We start from the raw sequence: 25,704 nt of genomic DNA on the forward strand, positions 1-25,704 counted from the left end.
TGTTAACCTAATATATTTCAGAGATATTCTTGCGTTGCCTACGCACAGTTCAAACATTTCAAAATATAACCGTTGAAAACAACGCATGGATCTTTATGTCTGGTATTCTGCAAAACCACTTGTCCAGCACCCCCTCACTCACCCACCCTAACTGAAACTTTTAAATTAAATAAAATGAAATGACAACTTAAGCAAAAGTTACGTTTAAACCAGGACCAAACTCAAAGAAAACCAACATGCCCCCTCCCTTACGAATATAAATAACTTAGAACTAACTTAGATGATGTTGAGTCATTTCTCCTTGTAAACACCCCGGAGATCTTAGCATTAAGTGAAACTAACCTTCACTCCTCCATTCCCTCTAACCACTTTAACATGCCTGGTTATCTCCCACTCTACCGTAAGGACTCAGACAGACATATGCATAGGCTTGGAGTCTATATTCGTAACACCCTCTCGCTGACTAGAGAAATAAAACTAGAATCAGACGACCATGCCTTTGTGTGCTTCAGACTAAATATGCAACACAATATTAGCTACTTGTATTTTCTCTACCGCTCTCCCTCAACCTAAGTCTGTACCCTAATAAACAAAGTCTCAGACAGCATAGATATAGCACTCTCCCTCGATACTAGCGCACAAGTACATGTATTTGGTGACTTCAATGTCCACCACAGTAATTGGCTTGGATTCTCTAATCACACAGACGTAGCTGATAGCACAACACATAGCTTCTCTATATCCCATTCCCTATCTCAGTTGGTTACATTTCCGACACGTTTCCCAGACCAGCAAGATCAACATGCCTCACTTCTAGATCTCTTTCTGACAACGGTTCCCAATGATTGTATAACAAATGCCCACAGCCCACTCGGGAATGCTGACCATGCTGTGATAATGGTAGAAATCAGCCTAAATTCTCGCCCTAAAACTGAAGACCCACTACTCAAAAACAACGAGGTATTACAAAAAGGCTGATTGGGAAGCCATCAGGGAACTCATCAGAGATGCCCCATGGCAAAATATCTTTACTCTTCCAGTAGAACAGTGTGCAAATGAGACCACTGAATGGTTCAAAACTGCAATTGAAGCACATGTTCCCGCACGGAAATTCTATAGCAAGCCCCACTCTCCCCAATGGTTTACTTCTGCTTGTGCAGCTGCCATTTATCAAAGGCAGCATGCGTTCTGCTAATTCAACCGACATAAGTCCATCTCAAATAAATAGAAGTATATAGAAGCTAGAAATAATTGTAAGAGAGTGATAGAGACAGCTAAGACAGATTACTCTGAAGCCACTAGAAAACACATCGAAGCACAGAAATTAGGAACTTGAGATTTTTGGAAAATCTACAACAGCGTAGTAAATAATGGGCAGCCAACTATTCCCCCACTATCAAACAATCATGAGGTTGCTTGCATGGCAACTGACAAGGCTAATCTGCTTGCCAGTCGGTTTGCCTCAAACTTCACACTGGACCAGGTACATCCCTCCCTGATTTTCCTCTGCGAACAGACGCCACACTAGACGATTTGAAAATCACCCCTTCTCAGGTACATGCTATTATAAAAAACCTAGACACCTCAAAAGCACGTGGACCAGATCTCATCCTGGCTGTGCTATTAAAAAAATGCTCTGCCGCGGTTGCTCCAGTTCTCTTCAAACTTTACAATAAATGCCTTAACGAATCTTGTTTTCCCGACTGCTGGAAAACCGCTTCTGTGGTATCAGTCTTCAAGAATTCTGGTGAAAGAACTGACCCACTAAATTATCGCCCCATTAGCCTCCTTCCGCTTTTCGCCAAAATATTTGAGTCCTTAGTTAATCAAGCCCTAGTCCAGCACCTAGCTGCTAAACTCCTGACTGACAAACAATATGGATTCAGGCAAGCCTGTTCAACAGCAGATATCTTAACTGTAGTTTCTGAACGTATATACCGTTCATTGGACAAAACAGAGGAGGGTAGAGCGGTAGCCCTTGATATATCTAAAGCTTTTGACAGGGTATGGCACGATGGTCTTCTAAGGAAAATTAGATCATATGGAATCACTGGAAGAATTCATAATGTAATTAAATCCTTCTTAAGTCAGAGAAAAATCCAAGTTGTCCTCGACGGTCGTACATCTAAACAATATGACATAAATGCGGGAGTACCTCAGGGGTCTATCCTTGAACCTCTATTATTCCTGATATTCATAAATGACCCCCCTGATAAAATTGTATCGGAGATGGGTATATTTGCCGATGACACCACTCTCTATAACAGATATGAGGGGAAAACAAATAAACACATATCCAAGGAAATGGCAGAAACACTAGAGGATGACCTCCAATCTGTAGTGGAATGGGGACAAAAATGGATGGTCACATTCAATGCTGCTAAGACTAAGCTTGTTTCCTTCATTAACTACAAGAAACCTTCTCTACCACCAATAGCAATGGCCAAGAACACATTGCCTGAAAGTACTTCTTTTAAACTCCTCGGCCTAACGTTTACAGGGAATATGAACTGGAATAGATACATTGAGAGCATTGCCAGGGCTGCTGCAAGGAAGGTTGGCTCCCTCTACCGTGCTAGAAAACTATTTACGCCTGACAGTATCCTGTACCTCTATAAGGCCACCATTCGCCCATGTATGAAGTACTGTTGTCACATCTGGGCTGGTGCATCTGCTGCTTGTCTCTCGCTCCTGGATAGGGTTCAAAAGAGAGTCGCCAACCTGATAGGTCCTGAACTGTCATCTAGGCTTCAGCCTCTGTCCCATCGATGAGATGTTGCATCCCTCTGCCTGTTCTACAAATACTTTAATGGTGAATGCTCTGACGAACTGCAAACACTTGTACCTCCTCGACGTAACTACCCCCGACAAACCCGACAAGCTACTAAGTCTCATCCCTTTACAGTAGAGATCCCTAGGTGCAAGAAAGTCTTTTACTCCAATAGTTTCTTCCCCAGAACTGCAGGTCTTTGGAACTCCCTTCCGGGATTCTGCATTCCCAACTGTACTGATATGCCGAAGTTCAAGTTTAATGTGAACAAACATCTTTCTACTCATCTCCCTTCATAATGCCCCTCAAATTAAGTCCCTGATAGTAGCCCCCTGCTTCAAAATGGCACTGTGCCTTGTTTGGGGTGAAAATTGAATAAAAAAACAAAACAGACTTTTCTTATCTCTGAAATATATTTTGCTTGTTTGAAATTCATAAAAATTTCAAACAAGTAAAATATTTGTTTATTTTCCTAATATTACGTTGTGATTTGGCTTTCAAGCGCACTTGATGCATATTTTATTTTATTCAATATTATTGTTTTTTTATGCTTATAAATTTTTATGCTTACACATGGATATGTACAATAGTTACTCTCAACGGCTTTTTTTTCCTCGACACCAAAACCAACAAAATCTAAAACATTGTTCAGATGGCTTTCTCCCTGTTGACTGAGCAATTCTAGGAAATCTGGCGCTGTTTTACAATTGCCATTGTTCTGAGGGAGACAACTCTCTTTTACTAAAAGATTCCTTCATTTTTTCATCTCATAATTTAGGACACTAATATGCTGTCAGTAAGTTTACACGAGCGGTTTACAAAAATATACTTTTATGTTTTTCGTTCTTTTTTTGGAGGTGGGGTATTCGATTATAGAACTTGTATAGTTTTAACAGGTGCTTCTGCAGTTTAATAAACCATTTTTCTGTAAGTAATGCACCGACATTTACCGAGCAGAAAAACCGTTTAATATTTCAAAAACATTCTGTTTACATTGGAGGAGGTTGGAGGGGCGGGGGCGGGGTGAGGACTTATTTCTTCTGTGGAAAGCAACCATTCATTAAGTCGCCTGACGAGAACTTCTGGTTTTAACTGACAATTTGTCCGAAATATTAGCATGTCCAGTGTCGTGATCATGTAAATTTGTTTATATATATATATATATATATATAAAATGAAAATTACAATTGAATTTACCAAAATGATCCAAGATGGTAAAATTAAAGTAAATTATAAATATTAAAGAATTAATATTTATAAACTTATCTCAGCCAGATATAAAAGCTCGATAATACCAAATAGGAAATAGAGCTTATAATATGAGCAAACAGTTAATGAAATATGTTAAAAAAACACTTTGAAATGAGTTAAAAACATTTAATTTGAAAAGGAAACACTAGATAAATGGATAGTCCTTAATCTGCGGAGTTTCGAAGAAATACTCTCCTTCTCATCTGAGGGTAGGAATTAGCAAAATGCAGGATCGGATTTTGCATGCAGAAGTATTTGATGAAACTTCGCGGATTAAGGACTATCCATTTATCTAGTGTTTCCTTTTCAGATTAAATATGTTTTTAACTCATTTCAAAGTGTTTTTTAACATATTTCATTAACTGTTTGCTCATATATATATATATATATATATATATATATATATATATATATATATATATATATATATAAATATATACGAGGGGCGTGCAATAAGTAATGCCCCTGACCCACTTCCAGTTGAAATTTTGCATGTGCAATGATTTATAGCTCTACGGGTTATGTGGCAAATTACAACTCTGAACTAATTGTGGTTTCTGTTATACAGATGTTTGAACTGTGTCAGGTGTGAAATGGAGCCTGTTGAATGTCGAGCAGTGATCCGGTTTTTGTTTTTGAAAAGACGCACACCACAGGAGACTTTTGATGAAATGAAAGAAACTTATGGTGATAATGCCCCATCATATGCCATTGTAAAACGCTGGCATCGTGAATTCAAACATGGCCGGAAGTCTGTGGAAACAGCTCCCAGACCTGATCCCCCCCCCCTTCTGCCACTGATGAGGCATCTGTCCGTCAAGTTGAGGCTGCCATTTTGGAAGATCGGCGCATTACTATTCGCCAAATAGCTGTCAAGATGTCAAGATTAGTACAGGGTCTGTGGAAACTATCATTCATGACCATTTGCATATGCATAAGGTGTCTGCCAGATGGATTCCCAGGTTGCTCACACCATTCCGTCGAGTGCTCTAGGATGAATTTGGAGATGTGCCAAGAAGATGAGTCAAAGTTTTTCAAAAGACTGATTGCACAGGATGAAACCTGGGTCCATCACTATGATCCAGAGACCAAAGCTCAGTCAATGCAGTGGAAGCACTTGGACTCACCACCTCCAAAGAAGGCAAGGGTGCAGCCCTCCTCTGGCAAGGTCATGCTCAAAGTCTTCTGGGACCAGGACGGAGTAGTGATGGCAAAGGGTACCACAATTACAGGAGCCTATTATGCTTCACTTTTGAGAAAATTAAGGGAAGCTATCAAAATCAAAAGGATGGGCAAGATCGCAAAGGTACCCTCCTCCTGCAGGACAATGCTCCGGTCCACAACTCACATGTCGCCAGATCAGAAGCACGGGCGTGTGGTTATGAAATCCTTCCCCATCCTCCCTACTCTTTTGACCTTGCACCCTCTGACTTTCACCTCCTCCCAGCTATGAAGCTGTTTTTGAAAGGAAAGCGTTTCCAAGATGATGCAGCCTTGATTTCTGAAGTCACGTCGTGGTTGGAGGACCAACCTGGGGTGTTCTACAAAAACGGTCTCCAGAGCTGCATCAAACGATGGGAGAAATGCATAACTGTGGGTGGTTCCTATGTAGAGAAAGACTAATAGCTGTGCCAAGTTTCATTGCTCTACTACTACTGCTATGGGACGTGGGTCAAGGGCATTACTTATTGCACGCCCCTTATATATATATACTAATTGAAATTTTAATTTTATATATATATGAGTTAACTTATGGAAATTGAAAAAGAGATAGAGAATACAGGCATCCATGAAACTTCTCCCATATCTCGGAACCGACAAATCCGTTAACACATGTCCATCATCTCTTCTTTCTGTCCTCTCGCGTGGCTTTTCATTGATTTCATTGTGACTGTTGCATGACACCTTCATGATCTACTAATTTCCACTTTCTTTATATTCCTGTAAACAGGCATGATAATTACTCATCTGGAAATCAGCTGTTCTGATTATTAAAGGGAGGGGGTCAAATGTTGTCTTCACTTGCAACAACCGATATTCAATATGTGAGGAAGTTTGAGAGTCATGACTGGAATATTATGGACACGTCAGACATAAACTGAAATATTTTTGTATCAAATATATTTGGATTGCAGAAAGGGAAGTGAATTTTATTAACGATTCCATTTGTGGCATTTTGGAGTGATTAGATAGGAGATCAACACATGACAATGACAATGATATTATATAAACATATATATATATATATATATATATATATATATATATATATATATATATATATATATATATATATATATATAATTTTCTTTTCTTTTTACTTTTTATTACTTACTTTTTGATAACTTGGTTTTTAGTTCAGAATAGAAATTGTATAAGTATGAGTTATGCCCCTTTAAAAACAATTGCATGATGACAAACATCTCTAAGCAAGTTAGTGGGTTATTTTAATGAACTCTTATTAGAATAAGACACACGTCTATACTAATATGTGTGCTTGTCTATCTACCCGTTTGTCTGTATAAGTGCCGACCACCTTGAAACTATTAATCCTTCAAACTTGAAATTTGGTAGATTTGACCATCTACCTATAGAGATTATAAAGGCATTCCTTGATAAAGTGTACACCTCTCTACAATGAATATTTTCATATCTAACTAGTTGTACCAACCCGGAGTTGTTTAGGATCCCTAATGTTCAAATCTTCTTTGTAAATATTCTATATTTTATAACTACTCTTTGTTTATTAAGTTCAGTATCTAAGCTTAAAAAGCAAATAAAAACCATTAACTCTTACTATAAAATAAGAGTTACTTCCCTTAGTTGATTGGTCTTTTTAGGTGTTTATTTAATATCTCAATAGTTGCAAACTGCAGAACTTGATAAAGCGTTTTTCTAAAATAAATTGTAGCAAATTATGTTAGTTCATTGGCAGTAATATGCTACAACAATACCAAATCAAAATTCATTCATATTTTATATTTTTATACCTTAATTCAATAATTATATTTATTTATTACGATACATATATATTTAAAGTTTATTATTTTTTTTTTACATTACTTTATCGTTTTTCTTTTTCCCAATTTTAGCCATTTGTTATTTCAATTCTGTGAAGACTTCTGCTGTCCATTTTTTTCGCCATTAGACCCACTACATTAATGAACGAGATAGATTGTGGATTTCCAACCCCTCCTGAAACTGGTGGCATCAATGTATAATCGAAATATGCAATAAATAAAAAAGTGATGGAACAATTCCAATTTTTTTCCCGGGTTTGATAAAATTACTGATTCTGTACTAAATTCCTGATTCCGATACAATAACCGATTCCAATTCTTTATACATTTGTAAACATTTCACTATAAAATTGTTATTTTTTCCCGATTGCTGTAAAAACACATGTTAACTGTGCAGATATTTTCTCAGACTTGTGTGGGAGGAGTAATCTGAAAGTTCTATCTTTACTGATACTTTAAAACCAATAAATATTTATTAGTTCATTATTACTATCAACAGTGGAAGATGTTGTTTTAAACAAAATCAAATAAAAAAGATAATTAAAGGAATCGTTTTTTGCATCGGAAATTCGGCACAAATTTTTGTGATTCTGATACCGATTTTGATACCCCCGAAAGTGCTGATTTTTTTTTATTCTCAATTTTGATTAATCGTCCCAACACTAGTAATAAACATATTATACTATTGCAAACATAATTCAGCACTCTGTTTTTATTTTTCACCCAAAATACATAATTATGCTGTATATGCCATATATATTATGATGATGATCATCATCATTATTATTATGATTCTCATAAGGACCATCCAGCATACCAAAATTTGGCGCAATAGTTTCGGAGCCTATAAGTGTTTATTATTTATAGTATTAGCAGTATGAATATTAGCGATAACAATATTAAGGGTTTAATATTGTATGACATATCCAGCTACTAACAAATAATTCACATTAAATTTGGTCCAATTCTTGTCAATAGTTTTTGAGCATATACAATGTTTTTAGTATTAGTAGTAATGGTAGTATCATTAAAGATACTGACACGATTCCACTCTTATAGCATACCTGGCATTTCAAGGATAACTCATGCCAAATCTTTCCTAATAGTTTTGGAGCCTATAAATGACCGGCAGACAGACAAACTCAAATCAATTATAATATAGATATGGAAGCAAATGGATGGAAGCGAAAATAGCTCAGAATCAAAGGGACATAACTCGAATTAATTAAAAATATAAATAAAGTATGAATCGTGTTGTGTAAAGCAATGGGGATAGTTTATTTAAAACAATATTTAATTTTAGATTTCTATTATTTAGAAAAGACATTGTTTGGGACCAGTGAGATGTGAGGCAAGTAGGAAAATAAATTTAGCTGCCAATGAACTGCTTCAAAATATCGTTTGGTGTGGAGAGAAAGATAACATTTAGATAGAGACGAATGGATGCGGAGTCAGGGACAGTGATAGAAATGGGCAAACATATCAGATACTGATGTTACAAAAGGTAGTAGCAAGATATTATAAAAACGTTTGCTTTCCTGTTAGATTTTATTAATAATTTAGCACATTTTTAAATAATTTCATAGCAAAATACTGTTGAATATTGAGCCGGGGCGACGCTGACGCTGACAAAATCGGTGGTGAGCACACACGCACATTTCAGATGATCTACATTCTTGTGTCCTACAAAAATGACCTGACTTGTAATTATCACGATCGATGAGTTAGAATTGCATAACGCGAAATAAAGAAGAATAATGAAATATTTTACATATTTACATTTTAGGAATGTCGGTTGATGTCTTTGTAAGACGCAGATGACATAAACAAAAAGGGAGATAAAGAGAGAAGAACCGACAGTCGTCCAGCGTGAGTGACAAATTCTGCCGTCGCTTGACGCATACACACATATACACACACACACACACACACACACCCTTACCCCCCTCTCTCTCTCTTGTCAATATCCAACAGTGAATTATAAATAAGCTTGTATGTTGACAAATTTCGTCCGTGTCGATTTTAAGAACAACAAAAGAATTGTCAGGTATATACAGGGTGGCCCACTTAAAAGTAGCCCAGAAAAAAATGTAGAAGAGAGGAGGAACACTCTTTTCTTGTTTAAATTACCTGTAGCATTGTTTAAATTACCTGTAGTGTTATAAAAGACGTTTGAAGTGCTCCCCATTGACATCTATGCATTTCTGGGCATGTTTAACAACGTTTGCATCGACGCCTAGCATGAACAAAAACCCTACGATATCATTATACCATCTTTAGATAGAACATATACTACCCTTGGATTCTAGCCAGAAAACCATAAAGATATATTTTATTTTCACATACAGCCCCAAAGCGACATCATTTTTATTTATTCATTTTTTTTTTTACATTGTGTCTTCAGTGATCGGGAGATCCTATTTATTAAAAAGGCGAATAGAAGGTGATAACATACTACAAACATTAAATTATTATATAGATACGATAACTTAATGTTCATAGTCTGTTATCACCTTCTAGCCTCCTTTTCAATAAATAGGATATCCCGATCACCGAAGATGCAATGGGGAAAAAATTAAAATGAAAAAAAAAAATGATGTCGCTTTTGCGTTGTATGTGAAAATAAAATATATCTTCTTGGTCTTTTGGCTGGGATCTGTTCTGTCTAAAGATGATATAATGATATTGTGGAGTTTCCGTTTTCATCCTTAATGTATCTATATACTAATTTAATTTTCGTAGTGTGTTATCACCTTCTGTTCTCCTTTTTAATAAATAGGATCTCCTGATCAAATCATTTATAATCTGGAAACGTGGCACATGTACTTACGTACGTTAAAGGTACTACAGTATTGTTATATAGAAGATCATCAAATATATTTTTAACAACTTTGGTTATATGTGTTATATTATTATTATATAGTAAACAGCTGTTGATTTCCTTCTATTCCACACTTAAAAATAAGGTAAGTAAAGATGTACGAGGGGTGTGCAATAAGTAATGCCCCAGACCCATTTCCCATAGCAGTAGAGCAACGAAACTTGGCACAGTTATCAGTCTTTCTCTACATAGAAACCACCCACAGTTATGCATTTCTCCCATCGTTTGATGCAGCTCTGGAGACTGTTTTTGTAGAACACCCAAGGTTGGTCCTCCAACCACGACGTGACTTCAGAAAGCAAGGCAGCATCATCTGGGAAACGCTTTCCTTTCAAAAACAGCTTTATAGCTGGGAAGAGGTGAAAGTCAGAGGGTGCAAGGTCAAGAGAGTAGGGAGAATAGGGGAGTATTTCATAACCACACGCCCATGCTTCTGATCTGGCGACATGCGAGTGGTGTACCGGATCGTTGTCCTGCAGGAGGACGGTACCTTTGCTGATCTTGCCCCGCCTCTTGATTTTGATAGCTTCCCTTAATTTCCTCAAAAGTGAAGCATAATAGGCTCCTGTAATTGTGGTACCCTTTGCCAGAAAATCTGTCATCACTACTCCGTTCTGGTCCCAGAAGACTGTGAGCATGACCTTGCCAGCAGAGGGCTGCACCCTTGCCTTCTTTGGAGGTGGTGAGTCCAAGTGCTTCCAATGCATTGACTGGATCATAGTGATGGACCCAGGTTTCATCCTGAGTAATCAGTCTTTTGAAAAACTTTGACTCATCTTCTTGCACATCTCCAAATTTCATCCTCGAGCACTCGACATGTTCTTGCTTCTGGAATGGTGTGAGCAACCTGGGAATCCATCTGGCAGACACCTTATGCATATGCAAATGGTCATGAATGATAGTTTCCACAAACCCTGTACTAATCTTGACATCTTGGACTATTTGGCAAATAGTAATGCGCCGATCTTCCAAAACGGACAGAGTCCTCATCAATGGCAGAAGGAGCAACCAGGTTTGGGAGCTGTTTCCACAGATTCCGGCCATGTTTGAATTCACGATGCCAGCGTTTTACAAGGTCATATGATGGGGCATTATCACCATAAGTTTCTTTCATTTCATCAAAAGTCACCTGTGGTGTGCGTCCTTCCAAATACAAAAACCGGATCACTGCTCGACATTCAATAGGCTCCATTTCACACCTGACTCAGTTCAAACACCTGTAAAACAATTAATTCAGAGCTGTAATTTGCCACATAACTCATAGAGATATAAATCATTGCACATGCAAAATTTTAGCTAGAGCAGACAACTGGATTATTGCACACCCCTCGTATTTTCTACAGATGCATATATTTATTTATTTATTTTTACATAGGCATAACCACTTATCAAGGCCCAGAGACCACTCGAGGATATATTTATAAGTCTCCATTCTATATATTCAGCCTTTATTGTCTGTACACCATTCTTTATTACTTGTCTAAGCAAAAAAAAAAAAGAAGATTTATGTACTTATCCAATTTGCAACCTAGTCTCCGGCAATTTCAGATCGGCATCTTTCAGCAGCTTATGTAACCTGTTGGAAGATGGCGAAGTGAAGACAGCCAGATGATTAATTCAAACTGCAACGTCTCCCCTCTTCCCCATGCTAAGAATGGCTTTATATTTAGCAAGCCATTCTTAGCATTGAAAAACGGGGATAATTTCACGGTGGCACATCGTGTTGAAAGGCTTTTTTTTTTTCTTTCTTTATTTAATAAATTCCATTTATTGAACCTTGGCGTCTTCTTACAGCTAATTGGATAATTGCTTTGGCATTTTCTGGCTGCTTATGTAATCTGCCGAAAATGCTGAAACAAAGTTGCCAGAGATTGAGGCGTAAACTGGATAAGTCTCCCAAAATTAAATATGCGGTTGTTGTTCCTTGTCTTCAAAAGCTATCGCTCCAACTCAACTTTCAGTGTTGATATTTGAGTATAATTGCTATTTTCTGTTTTATGATCAAATTTTCTTTCTAAGATAGAAATTCCAACTTACTCTATAATTTAAAATCTTTTTTGTTTGTGTACTCTCGTACTTCATGTTGGCATTTTGTTTAAAGATCAATCTCATTGCACACCTTTACCCATTTCTATCACTGGTTAAGAACGGGATGTCATATTCTTGGGATTGTTTGGGATTCAAAAGGTTTTAGAAAGCGGTAAGATGTAGTGAAGGGGAGAGGGGCAATTTGGCCAAATGAAGATGGACGATTGTTTAGCACATCTTGAATTTTCACCTCATATTGTAGACCGAAATAATAAGGAAACTTGTTGGTACGGCGATAGAATTTGATTCCATTCTTTGGCTGTATGTTGTGACTCAGAGTTAGCTGACTAGTTGCGGTAGAGACAAGGCATTAAAAACATTAGCTTGAAACATTTGGGGTAAATTGCATACACATACATAAATTTATTGCATATATATATATATATATTAATATGCATATATATATATGCAAATATATATACATATGCATATTTATGTATACATGTATATATATATATATATATATATATATTTACTCATGCTTGTATATGTCTCTAATGAAATGTATGTGTACGCATGTCTATATAATTAATTGTATATGCATATACATGGCAATATATATATATACATATATATATATACATACATATATATATATACATATATATATATGTTTGTATGTATGTAAATATACATCTATGTTTATACCATTATCAGATGATATTGTGTTACAAAATGCTTCTTTTATTATGTCTAGAATCAATATTCTTTTCTTGCAATATGAACTCATTGTTTTCATATCATTTTGATCATTCGAGTACTATTGCTATTTTCACAACGATTCGACCGATGTAACCTCCATCGTTTTTCAGGTGCATGCTGGGAATCTTCATATCAAATAGTGGAATTTATACAGAATTTCGAACTGAACCTTTTATTTAATTCACCAAGGAAATTGCTTTCTTTTAACCCAGCCATGACTGACAGACCAAGAACAGTATACCATCGTGGATTAAATAAATAATTAAATTCAAAATTCCTCCCACCCAGCCACGGCTGCCGGAACAAGAATAATCTATCCTCGTAGATTAAATAAATGATTCAATTCAAAATTCTGTATATGTTTGACATAAAGATTCACTGGTTCAAAAAGGGATGCCCCTTAAGAAAGTCGGAGATTACACCGGCTGAAACGTTGTGAAAATAGAACCAAGTTGAGTATAGTAGTCTGAATAATCCAAATAATATAAATTATAAATCCTTAGCTCAAAAATTTCGAAACATAACCGTAATATCAATAATATATAGATTTTTAAATCTTTAAACCATAATTAGTATTTATTTATTATCATCCTTTAAAAACAAATAAGTATATACTATTTTAGCCATGCTTGCACCGAAATTATAAATATACAGGGTGGCCGAAAAGTTCCAGGACACTGTATCCTTTTCGAATTTTAAGAGACTGAAACCTATATTTGTATCTAGATGTACAGGGTGGCCGAAAAGTCCCAGGACACTGTATAGTGTCCTGGGACTTTTCGGCCACCCTGTATAATTTATAAATCATATGATGAGGTATAATCGATGCACATCTGTAAGTGGAATAAGAGAAGGTTTTAACGTTAGGATGTTTTGGAGTTCACGTTCTTGTATCGATAAGTTATCCATACAACTGGACATACTTTCTACAAGGATTTTAATTAAGTTCAATTAAATTTAATAAATTTGTCAAAAAATAAAACAGTTTCTATGTAGGGAAAAAGTGGTAGATGTGTCTACAGAAGAGGTCACGTTAGCCCAGATTCTGTGAAATCTTGCCTCTAATAGCTCTGTCGTTAGTGCATTTATTTCATCTGGAAGTCTATTCAAAGGTCCAGCGATCCTGATTAAGAACGAGTCCTTTATCCGGTTCAATCGAAATCGAAGGTGAAACAGTTCCTAATAATGCCCGTTCTGGTGCAGGAGTGAATCCTGAGATCATAAAGGCCATCAAAGAGATTGTACCTATTTACTATGCCTCCCCACGGGACTGAGTTAGACGCCAGGGTCGTTTTTTAACGTGGAGAAAAGGTACAAAAATAAAAATTGTCTCAGTCGTGAAGGATTTCTCCTCCAAAAGAGAACAAAAAAAAGAAGTGCAGCATCTGCAGAACAGATGGTATTTATTTGCTCCCCCACCGAGCAAATTAGGCACAAGGCCAATTTTTAATGTGAGGAGTGAAAGGAGGGGGAAGGGAAAAAGGGGACCAGCTCCCGAGAGGTGGGAAATGGGAGCTGGTTAAAGGTCAGGCATGTGGGGTTGCCCCCACATCTGGTCTTTGCTAGTCATAGCTAGTCATAGCTAGTCATAGCTTGCAGCATCTGCAGAACAGATGGTATTTATTTGCTCCCCCACCGAGCAAATTAGGCACAAGGCCAATTTTTAATGTGAGGAGTGAAGGGAGGGGGAAGGGAAAGGGGGGACCAGCTCCCGAGACATGGGAAATGGGAGCTGGTTAAAGGTCAGGCATGTGGGGTTGCCCCCACATCTGGTCTTTGCTAGTCATAGCTTGCAGTATCTGCCGGAACAGATACTACACTCTGATCTTGGCCCGAAGGCCAGCTTAGATTACCATGATGATGACGCTCATGCAGGAAAAGGTCAAGCTTCTGGAGTCGATTTTCGTAGGGAAGATCTTATAGTCCTTGCACTATTTGAGAAGACGTTTAATTCTACTAAATATCATGTATTAGAGATAAAGCAGAAGCTTAGACACTATATTCTAACAGTAGTTTGATGAGGGTCATCTATGCAAATTTCGAAACCATAGCTTCCCCATGTTCTGAAGTCCAGAGCCACTATTTGCCATTAAAAACAATTCATATATATGTTTCATTGAATACAAGTTGCTATTTTATTGATAACAATCGGAAATGTAGTTTCATCCATTTTCCGACTGTATTAATATTCAAGTGAATGCAATAATGGCTCCAATAGAATTTGAACTCAATTAAGTCAATCACGTAGTCTACATCAGTATCCACTGCAGCAGACAAGCACTTATATTTTATTTTGGTTAAGATTTACCATTTAGTTATATTTACTAAGCAAACATATATTGATTAAAATTTTGGGTGGCACTTTGATTTTGGCTAATTTTGGTGTTCTGTATTCATCATGAATATTGTTTGAAAAAAGAAAGCATTCCATAATACAATATCATTTGAAAACTGATATATATATATATATATATATATATATATATATATATATATATATATATATATATATATATATATATATATAAGACTGCTTTAGGAGGATATGGGGTTCAGCAAGGAATACCAGCACCAGGAGAACAACAACATTTGAACACATGATGTCACAGCCACAGAAAATAGGAATTTACCATTCGACCTCTATGGGCGTAAAGGGATATAAGACGACGTCCCCACTGAAATTTGAAAACATCAAAAAAAAATTTGAACATACAATAATTGAAGGCTGAGAGGAAAACATAGAGAAAAGTTGGAAGCAATGAAAGTATGAAGATTTATTTTTATTTTGAAGATGGCCGTAGTGTGGAGGTGAATTGTGGGAAGGGTGTATAGACGACAGAGCAGAAAGATAGTAAAAAAAAATGATGATTAAGATGGAGGAAGTTTCGAGATTCTGGCAAAAATAATTATGACTGAAAGATTAGAAAAACCTGCATTAAAAAAAAAAAATATCACCCCCTACCCACAAAAAAAAGAAAAAAAAATGAAGATAGGACCGGACTTAAGCTAACTACACTTGGCCTTCGGACCAAGATCAAAGTGTAGTATCTGTTCCGGCAGATGCTGCACTTAAGATAGTTTGTACCAGTCAATGGAGGGGAAACCCTCTATACTGGGACAATTATTATTTTTGGTAACCAGAGTGACCCCTTTTAGGGGAGCTGGTTTTTACCTCACATTAAAAACGGCCTTGTGCCTAATTTGCTCAGTGGGGGAGCAAATAAATACCATCTGTTCTTCAGATGCTGCAAGCTATGACTAGCTATGACTAGCTATGACTAGCAAAGACCAGATGTGGGGGCAACCCCACATGTCTGACCTTTAACCAGCTCCCATTTCCCACCTCTCGGGAGCTGGTCCCCTTTTCCCCTTCCCCCTCCCTTCACTCCTCACATTAAAAATCGGCCTTGTGCCTAATTTGCTCGGTGGGGGAGCAAATAAATACCATCTGTTCTTCAGATGCTGCACTTCCATTTCTCGTTCTCTTTCAGTGGAGGAGAAATCCTTCACGATTGAGACAATTTTTATTTTTGTACCTTTTCTCCACGTTAAAAAACGACCCTGGTGTCTAACTCTGTCCCGTGGGGAGGCATAGTAAATAGGTACACTAAGGGAGATGAATCTTTTGCTAAACTTGTAATTGATGGCCTTACTCTGGATCCGAGGCGCTTCTTCAGAATTAGAGCAAAAATTGAAAGTTGAAATATTAGATTTCAATTTAAACCAATGGTATCCACTTTATTGTTATGCTGAAATTAGTAAAATATCCAAAAATTATGAAAAATTATAAAGTAGAAACTTAATTATTAATGAAAATTTGCAACATGCTATATCATCAAAAACGTACTATTCTACACACATCTCCCTATACTGTTTAAATTTAATATTCCACTGAGGTCATTAGAACTAATCTCATGTTGCTCTACAATCTCCTCACCGAAAATTATAATCTCTCTGAGGACCTATTATTCACTCTTGTCCCAGAAAGACACAGAAATTACCATAAATTGTTTCATTCTCAGATAATTTTTTTTTTATTTATTTAAAATTGTAACAATTTAATTCTTTTTAAAGCAATAAATATTCAATGTGTTCTTATCATAAATAATTGTCAGCTAAATAATCTTTAAATCAATGAAGTCAACGTCACTTTAAAAAACTTATTTTTTTATAATTGTATTGTTTTAGTTAATGGGATGACATAATTTGATTTTAGAACAATTCATTTTAAAATAAGTAAAGTCGGAAATTTTTATCTTAGTGATAATCAACATATTATCACCTCATCAAATAATATTACTAATTGGTGATTCCAGCTTGATCTTTAATCGGATGCCTCCATTCAGTCTCGAAAGACAAAGGATATCTCCTGTAGGAGAAGCTGCGCATGTAATTGTGAGGCAAGGGTTGCGCATTCCTCAACCACACCTCTCCTGATTCGGCATTATTTGAGTCCAGTGGCAAGGAGAAGTCCAGCATGACCGGAAACAATGCCGAGATAAGCAGAGAGCACATACAGCACCTGGAAGTCCCAAATGGTCACCCGTTTAGTACTGACCAGGTTCAACATTGATTTTTAATAAACTATTTTTTTCAACATTTTTCCATTGAAGATCTTAATATTGGCGCTGCATTGATAGTAATCTTTTGTAAAAGAATAATAAAGAAAGTTTTTTTTTTCTGACATAATCACGTTTAAACACTAGTTCTCATTAGATCATTAAGGTTAAACAAGATTGAACTTAGTTAGTAACAGATAGGTGACCATTTGGAAAAACCAGGCGCTGTATGTGGAAGGGCAGTGGAACCTCCCTGCACAAGCTATAACTGTAAAGTTGTCTTTAGCAAGTATTTCAGTATAACTCGGGATGACAGAACAGAATAATCGACTCCTGTTCTCAAACATGTAGCGAAGCTCTTCAGAGTATGCATATGGATAAATGAATGACTTTTTAAGAATTTCTTTGCAATTTACTGTAAACTTATGTCTATCACTAGTAAGTCCGGTCCTGACTGGAGAGATAGATGGGCTGTGAAAATAGAGAGACGAAACGTATGTGCACGTGAAAATAGGGGAAAGAAACCGAGAGAAATGATATACACACATAAAAAGAAGAAAAAAAGCGAGTAAAGTAATGGTTTCTTAGGATGAAATAAAGTTTTTCTTCAAATAAAAACACCTCAAATATTAAAGTGACGTCTTTTAAATTAAAAAAAACAAATAAAGTGTAAATCTATCATCTATCAAGAATACAGTCTGAACCTTATAAAGTACTAGCGAGGGGTACCCGGCGTTGCCCGGGTGTTTGGAGGTGTGTGTATGGGGTGGAGGGTGGGTTAAAAAAAAGTAAGTATGAGGATCGAACCCGAACCGTTGAGGAAAAGTTGTAAATTAAAGTGTGAAAAAAAAAAAAGTGCGACGTTAACAATTGCCCCACTGCGAGATGCTAATGGAAACACGTTTGAATTTATTTAATTACTTGAATTTGGCAGGTGCCCGTTTTAATGAGTTAATGAGGTCAAGTTTGACTGCGGGATAGTATTTACTGCTGAACGCTTTTTTTCCCTCCCAAGATGTTATAGAATGCGGCGAGCGACAGATGTTGAATATTTATCTTCCCGAAATCGAGCAAATTAAATAGACAGGCGAGCTTCGTTGTTAACTGTGAGATATTACGATTTATATGTGATATAAAAAGTTTTAAAAAGTTGTGAAGCGAGCGACCGCTTCTCTGAAAAAAGCCTTTTGTAGACATACAGAAAAAGCGAACACACATACATACATACATACATTTTCGTTTATATATTTATAGATTTGCCTGAATCTACAAATTTTCTGTCCATACATTCCTATGATAAACTATTAAACATCTTTTGCTAGCCGAGGGTCCTGACGTTAACCGGGCTTGAATGATGACCAATGAATATTCTACGCTTACAATACTTTTATTGTCATCAAAATCTGTGGAATCGCTCATTTTCAATCAAATCGATTGATTTTGGTGCACTGAGATAAAGCTTCACATGCCTCTCGCAGTGACTTAGTGAAAAATAGATTGTAGTCTATATTTGAATTGTAGAGAATCTATTGTTGATTTTATAAAATTATTTTCATATAATGGCCTGAATTCAAGTTTAAAATGTAAAAGTCAAGTTCAATTTACTTCTCGGAGGTTGTGATTCTTTATTTTCAAAAATTTCCCAGGAAACGCTAATCTATTCTATAAAGGGCAGTTGTCTGAGTGTATGTTTGCATGTCCAGCTAAAACTTTAAACATGCAAAACAAATATGCAGAAAGTTTATATTTTGTTGAACGGTGCTGACCTGATGTGTAATATATATATATATATATATATATATATATATATATATATATATATATATATATATATATATATATATATACTTCAGAATAGTTTTTAATGCATTATTTTCACTTTGACTTTCCATGTCTCACTGACTTTAGCAAATAGGGTGCATACCTTTATAACTATTTGTTAAGATTTTCTCTCCTCTGATGAGATGGTAGACATCGAAACCTTATAGGTTAAGGAGATTAATTTTCTAAAGCATTCTTTGTCTTGCTTAGAATAATAAAAATTCTTTGATATGAAACTCAACCACTTCATTTCATTTCAATACGAGTTTTTTAAAAAAATTCATTGAATTACAATTTAATATATATATATATATATATATATATATATATATATATATATATATATATATATAGGTCCTGGATATGACCTTAAGCTATTTCCGATGGTGAGGCCCCAGCTTGCGGGTTTTAGGAAGTGTGGAGCCACCTGTTAATTGCCATTGCTCTCAGATCCACTCTGACTCGGATTGGTAGTACCTGTTAGGTTCTCAACTATGGGTTAAATAGAAACCGACTTAAAAAAACATTACTCTATTAAAAATTGTTCTTCAAAATCACTGGATTCGGCATTAAATGACCTGAAAAGGGTTGATATGCCATAAAACAACCAACCAACCAACCAACCAACCAACCATATATATATATATTATATATATATATATATATATATATATATATATATATATATATATATTAGTGGCCTGGCAAGGTCACAGGGGAGACAACCAAACAGAAAAAAAAAACTAACTAAAATTCAGCCCAAAGTAGCAAAACTAAAGCTGGCATATACAAATGTAGGCAAATTTTGGCATATTTTATTGATTTCAAAATATATATTTTTTTACCAATTGTATTAAATTTTAACCATAGAATAGAATTATAATCTTCAAAAAGCCTTCAAATGTTCATGTAGTTCCGTCCCATAGAACCAAAGATTTGAACATTAAAATATTCAATTTGGCTACGAGTATAGATATATTCATATATACATCATCAATTACATTATATATATATATATATATATATATATATATATATATATATATATATATATATATATATATATATATATAGCCAGTAGAGTTTAGTTTCCTAGAAGTACATTCAATGAAACAACATGTGTCTACCGAAGAGTGCTCAATGAGTGAACAGAGCAGGTATATTAAATTTATTTATACAAACATTGATGGCTACATATGTGCATACATTTTTCTGTAATCACCCGCGTTGGGGGATTACGTCTTCAGGCCACGAATTATCGTCGAGAACTGATATTTCAAACAAAAACATTTTCTTATTTCGTTTACAAAGTTAGAATGTAACGTGGGTTGGGATTATGAGCGGGGAGAGGACAAGTAAGGTCTTTGAACATAATAAACCTCTTCTTTTTTACTTTATTTTTTTTATATTTCTTTTTTAAGTTTATCTATCCCATCTTTTGGTTTTTACGGTATAAGGTACTTGAGAATTTAGTATTTTTGTCTTAAGTCAGTAAATTAAAAACATTCCTCATGGCTATTGAGCTTTTCTTTAAAAAAAAACGTTTACAAGTGTTTTTTGATATAGATGTACATAATAATACTTTGATAAGTATGTTTTAACTTAAATAACATAAAATTGTGGGGTCTGCGTTCGCGCCTGGCCTCCGTAGAATGGAAATAGGCACAAACTTTAATAAAGACTTTCCATATCTATCTGCGTAAGTATACTTTGATAATTATGTTTCAGTTTGAAGAAATATTGTATAATAAAATTATGGAGTGTTCGTTCGTGCCTGACCTCCATAGAATGGAAATATGTCATACAGTTTAACAAGTTTTTTTTAATATAGATTCACAGAATATTGTGATAAGTGTTTCAGTGTGAAAAGGTATGGTATAATAAATTATGGGGTTTATGTATTTTATTTTTACTTTCATCATATTTTGCTTTAGTTTTGATACCCCCAAATTCTAATCTATCTCTTTACAACTCTTCTATTTCATAACCTATCATACTTTCATAAATCAAAGTCCATTTTCTGTAGACTGTTTTTGAACCCAATCAACGACGGGTACTTTTGCTAGTATATATATATATATATATATATATATATATATATATATATATATATATATATATATATATATATATATATATATATCGAATTTTGCGTCTTTATTGAGGTATATTTTATCGAAGGAAAACTTTTTTTAAAAAAGTACCTGTGAATATTAATATTCTTTGTTAAGAAAGCTGAAGGATAAAGATGTCTGATGCAATGATTAATCCAAAGGAAGGTTTACAGAAAAGAAGAAAAAAGAAAATAAAGAAAACAAAGGGTGGGAGTGGGGGGGGAGAATAAACAATGTTGCATGATAGAAAAGACTAACAGCCATCCAAATAGATGTACGGAAGAGCAAAAAGGCAACAATTTCATTTTTTTCTGAAAAAATTCTTCTCGTATAGAAGAACGAAAGAACCATAAAAATGGAAGCAGTGCAAAAGTTGATATAGGAAATATTTACCTTCGTGGTTGATGGGCATATTTTATAAAGAAACTGAATACATGGGATTTAGAATTTTAAAAGAAAAAAAAAAAAATTAAAAGAAAAAAAAAGAAAAAAAGCGAAATGTATTGTTATTTATTTATTTGTTAAATTATAATTAAAAAAAAACAAGAAAACAATACACATTAAAAATGAGGGGCATGAAAGAAATAATTAAAAACTTAAAATAATAATAATAATAATAATAATAATAATAATGATGATGATGATGATAATAATAATAATAACAATAATAATAATGTTGATAACGATAATAATAATAATAATAATAATAACAACAATATTAATAATTGTGATAATAATAGTGTTAATAATAATAATAATAATAATTTTAGTAGTAGTAGTAGTAATAATAATAATAATAATAACAATAATAACAATAATAATAATAATAATAATAATAATAATAATAATAATAATGATAATAATAATACACAGTTTTTAAGCAAAAATTTATGTAAAAACAATATAGTCATAAAATAATTTGAAAAGCAATAAATATAATTTTTTCATTTCTGGCAAATTGTGATTTAAGAAACAATCGTTAAAGAGAAAAATGCATTTGAGAAAAAAATTGTTTGAGAAACAAAACAAAAATAAAAAGAACAACCAATCAGCATGCAGATTGGACATGCAGAAAAATGTCAAAGATTCAATGAGTTTGTACCATGCGTTGTTTTAATTCAGATACCAATATTAATATTATTTGTAATAATAATAATAATAATAATAATAATAATAATAAAAATATATATATATATATATATATATATATATATATATATATATATATATATTTATATATATATATAATGTAGAAAGTCCTATAAAGTTTGGAATTTTTCTGTTCTTTTTCTGTTTATTTCTACTTTTAACTTTTTTCACTTACTCTTCATTTATATAATTTCCGCTTTCGTATCCACTTCCGGCTTTATTTGTTTATTTTCTACTCCATTTTACTCTATTTGCTGTTCCTACTCATATATACCTAGAGTCTTTTTCCTATTGCTATATACTTATATATTTTTCAGATATTTTTCATTTCTGATCTAAATGTTCTTAAGCCAGTTTTTCTGTTTGTTTTTGTATCTGTATAATCCTGGTTTTTCTTCCACTTCTGATGAGAAGTATTTAGCTTCGAAATGCCATGGCTTAAAGAGGTTTTTCTTACTATATTTTATCATTTTTCTTCTATATTGTTCTGATGACATAATAAAATTCTATGTAACTTGTATTCCTCATCTTATACATACACTCGCAGGCCACCCAGTATTGCCCGGTCGTAAAATACGCTTAAATATGATATTTGGATTAATGCAAATTTCGTATTTATTATTATATTATATTGAACCCAACATATAATAATGATTTAAAAAGTTTAAAAAGAAAATGACGTGTGCACCACTAACGAGAATCGAAGCCGAAACGTTTAACTTACAATTTACTTTTTCTTTTGGCGTTAATACCTGATCTAAGGAGATATGTTTGCTGCAAGGCTAAAAATTTTAACGTCAAGCAATAGCTACTGTGTTACGCATGCATGTTCGTAATACTATCGTTAAACCTTCACCTGGCGAATTCCATATTTGTAATTTTCACACTTTGCACTGATTTTCGCCGGCTAAAATCCAAATATAAAGTTTCACATGGGTTTGAATACCCTATAAATTAAGTTTCATGTCTGTAGACCAAAAACTGACAGAGCAGTTTGGTAGACAAATTTTTTTAAACAAATATATATATACGCATACATAAATATATATAGAAAGAGGTTTTTGTTTACTATAACCTTTTTACGCAAATATTATTCAAGTATAAATCATGTAGAATATCTGCATGAATATAATTACACGTAATTGTTAACTAAAGATGATCGTCCCATAAGAAAACCGAAAAAGCTAACAGGGAATTAATTAAAATGAATGTTTAAAAGAATATGCAAATTAGCTAGATCTTTTACTAGTGAATGCAATTCCACGATTCACATATAAGAAAGTTGTATTTTCTTTTTAAATAAATAGAAAAAAGGCTTGCCTTTTTTCTGTTGTTCTTGGCCTAGACCCAAGTGATGTTTTAAAAATTGGGTGCTAAGTAGGACGTCTCCAAGTACGAAAGGGCGAATCCGGTATCATGGTGGAAGAAGATTCTAGCTAAGAGAAACTTTTGTTTAGTTCTAGAGTGACAAGGATGACGGACGACCCCCATTTTCCTCCTTTTGAGTTGGCCTTGTGCCTAAGTTTTTTTGTTCATGTTAATTTTTGTCTGAATAAAAGATTTATTATCTCAAAGTGTAGTATCTGTTCTGATGCTATATTTAAGGCAATTTGTCTCGGTTAATGGAGGGGATATCCTCTATACTGAGACAATTATTTTTCCAGAGTGCCCCTTTTTGCCTTTTTTTCAGAGAGCTGGTTTAACCCCACTTTAAAAACGACCTCGTGTCACATTTTGATTTTGTGGGAAAACAAATAAATACTAATAGAAAAAAGGGGTTTTAATGTGAATATCAATACACACAATTTTTTTATAGGAATATATATATATATATATATATATATATATATGATTAGTTTTTTTTGGAAAAAGAATTCCAGCAGAGTGCTCAATTAAAAGGAAAATCCAAATTTTAAGAGCGTATTTATATATAGACGAATATTGGCTGAAGAGAGCTTGATAAGGATACCTTAAACGGGCCTTATTATCGGGCTTGAAACCGACGGTACCAATGATCTGTCTCAACTAACAATTTTCTGTACACAATATATATATATATATATATATATTTAGAGAGAGAGAGAGAGAGAGAGAGAGAGAGAGAGAGAGAGAGAGAGAGAGAGAGAGAGAGAGAGAGAGAGAGAGAGAGGGGTTTATTTTGTAGTATATTTGTATTACATACAAATGTAACTAAAGCATCATACTATTAACAGTATTATTCTGGATGTGTTGTATTTGTGTATGTATTTAGACCAGGTCTGATTATAGTTTAGTTGTTATTTTCTTTTTCAACGTAGATAAGTAATATATTAAAGCCTGAAATTTTAGACATCCAATTCTAATTAAAGCTGCTGGGAAATTTAATATAAGATTCATAAAGAAAGAGTAATAAACAATTTTAAGAACTTGACAACTAAAAATCAACCACGTAGGTATAGCAGCCATCTTGAATTAAAAAAAATCAAGATGGCGGTTATTCCGCTTTGTGATTGCTTTTTTTTTTAACACCCATTATTCTTATCTTATAAATCGTATATTAAATTTCCCATATGTCTTTAGCAGAAGTCTTTTTCAAATAATTGTTATAAATATCATTTTTGAGTCTTTTACTTCAAAAGTTTTGTTTTCTAAATCATTATTTAGTGTTGATTTTGTAACAGTTTCTCATGAGTCTATTATGTTGTTTTAGGGACATTTGTCCTACGTATATTTGTTTGCTTGTTTTGTTGTAGTCGTTAGTCTATTTAAAGGCAAATCAACTAATTTTTCTGAAAGTGTTTATGTTTCAAGATCTTAATATCTTCAAATTTTTATCTGTGGTATCGATTTTCATTCGTTACTTATGATGTAGATATATGGATATATCATCAGATGCATAGACATATCACCAGATATAGGCATATATCGATATATGAATATACCACTAGGTATTTGGATATGCCACCAGATATATAGATATATATTATCGTCAAGCAAAGCCCTCTGACGCTTGCTGCAGGCCTGTCAAACTAAAATCAAACATAATATTAAAACATATCCAATACAGAATATTCCCAAAAGGTTTTTTTTTTTAATATTTCAATAAATCGTAATAGTAAATAAGAAACATTTTTTGGGAATATTCTGTATTGGATACGTTTTTCCCAATAATGTTTTATTTTAGTCAAACAGGCTCACAGCAAAAGTTGAAAACATTGCTTAACAATAACCGATATACCACCAAAAAATATGCCAAAAAACAAAACAACAAAAAAAAACAGTTTCGCGTCATATTTAGAATTGATTCGTTTAACCCATATATGGAATTCAGACAAATACTATTACTCCAGTTCCAGATACACTTGGGAAT

The 25,704-nt window shown here is 34.1% G+C and overlaps 1 protein-coding gene across 4 annotated transcripts in view; it reads right to left on the reverse strand.

The window, feature by feature from the left end:
* Nucleotides 1-25,704, reverse strand: part of LOC145277923 (sodium channel protein 1 brain-like) — a 1,166,286-nt gene that overhangs the window by 337,787 nt on the left and 802,795 nt on the right. For 2 of the 4 annotated variants that reach the window (XM_080129995.1, XM_080129991.1), the window contains one exon: nt 15,343-15,387. The exons of the other annotated variants lie outside the window; for them this stretch is intronic. In XM_080129995.1, the coding sequence (XP_079986121.1) occupies nt 15,343-15,387 (45 nt within the window). The remainder of the gene's footprint in view (nt 1-15,342; nt 15,388-25,704) is intronic. 4 annotated transcript variants of the gene reach the window in all.

Source organism: Euprymna scolopes, chromosome 6, assembly GCF_053919585.1.
Source record: "Euprymna scolopes isolate OS-2025 chromosome 6, ASM5391958v1, whole genome shotgun sequence".
Lineage (NCBI taxonomy): Eukaryota > Metazoa > Mollusca > Cephalopoda > Sepiida > Sepiolidae > Euprymna > Euprymna scolopes.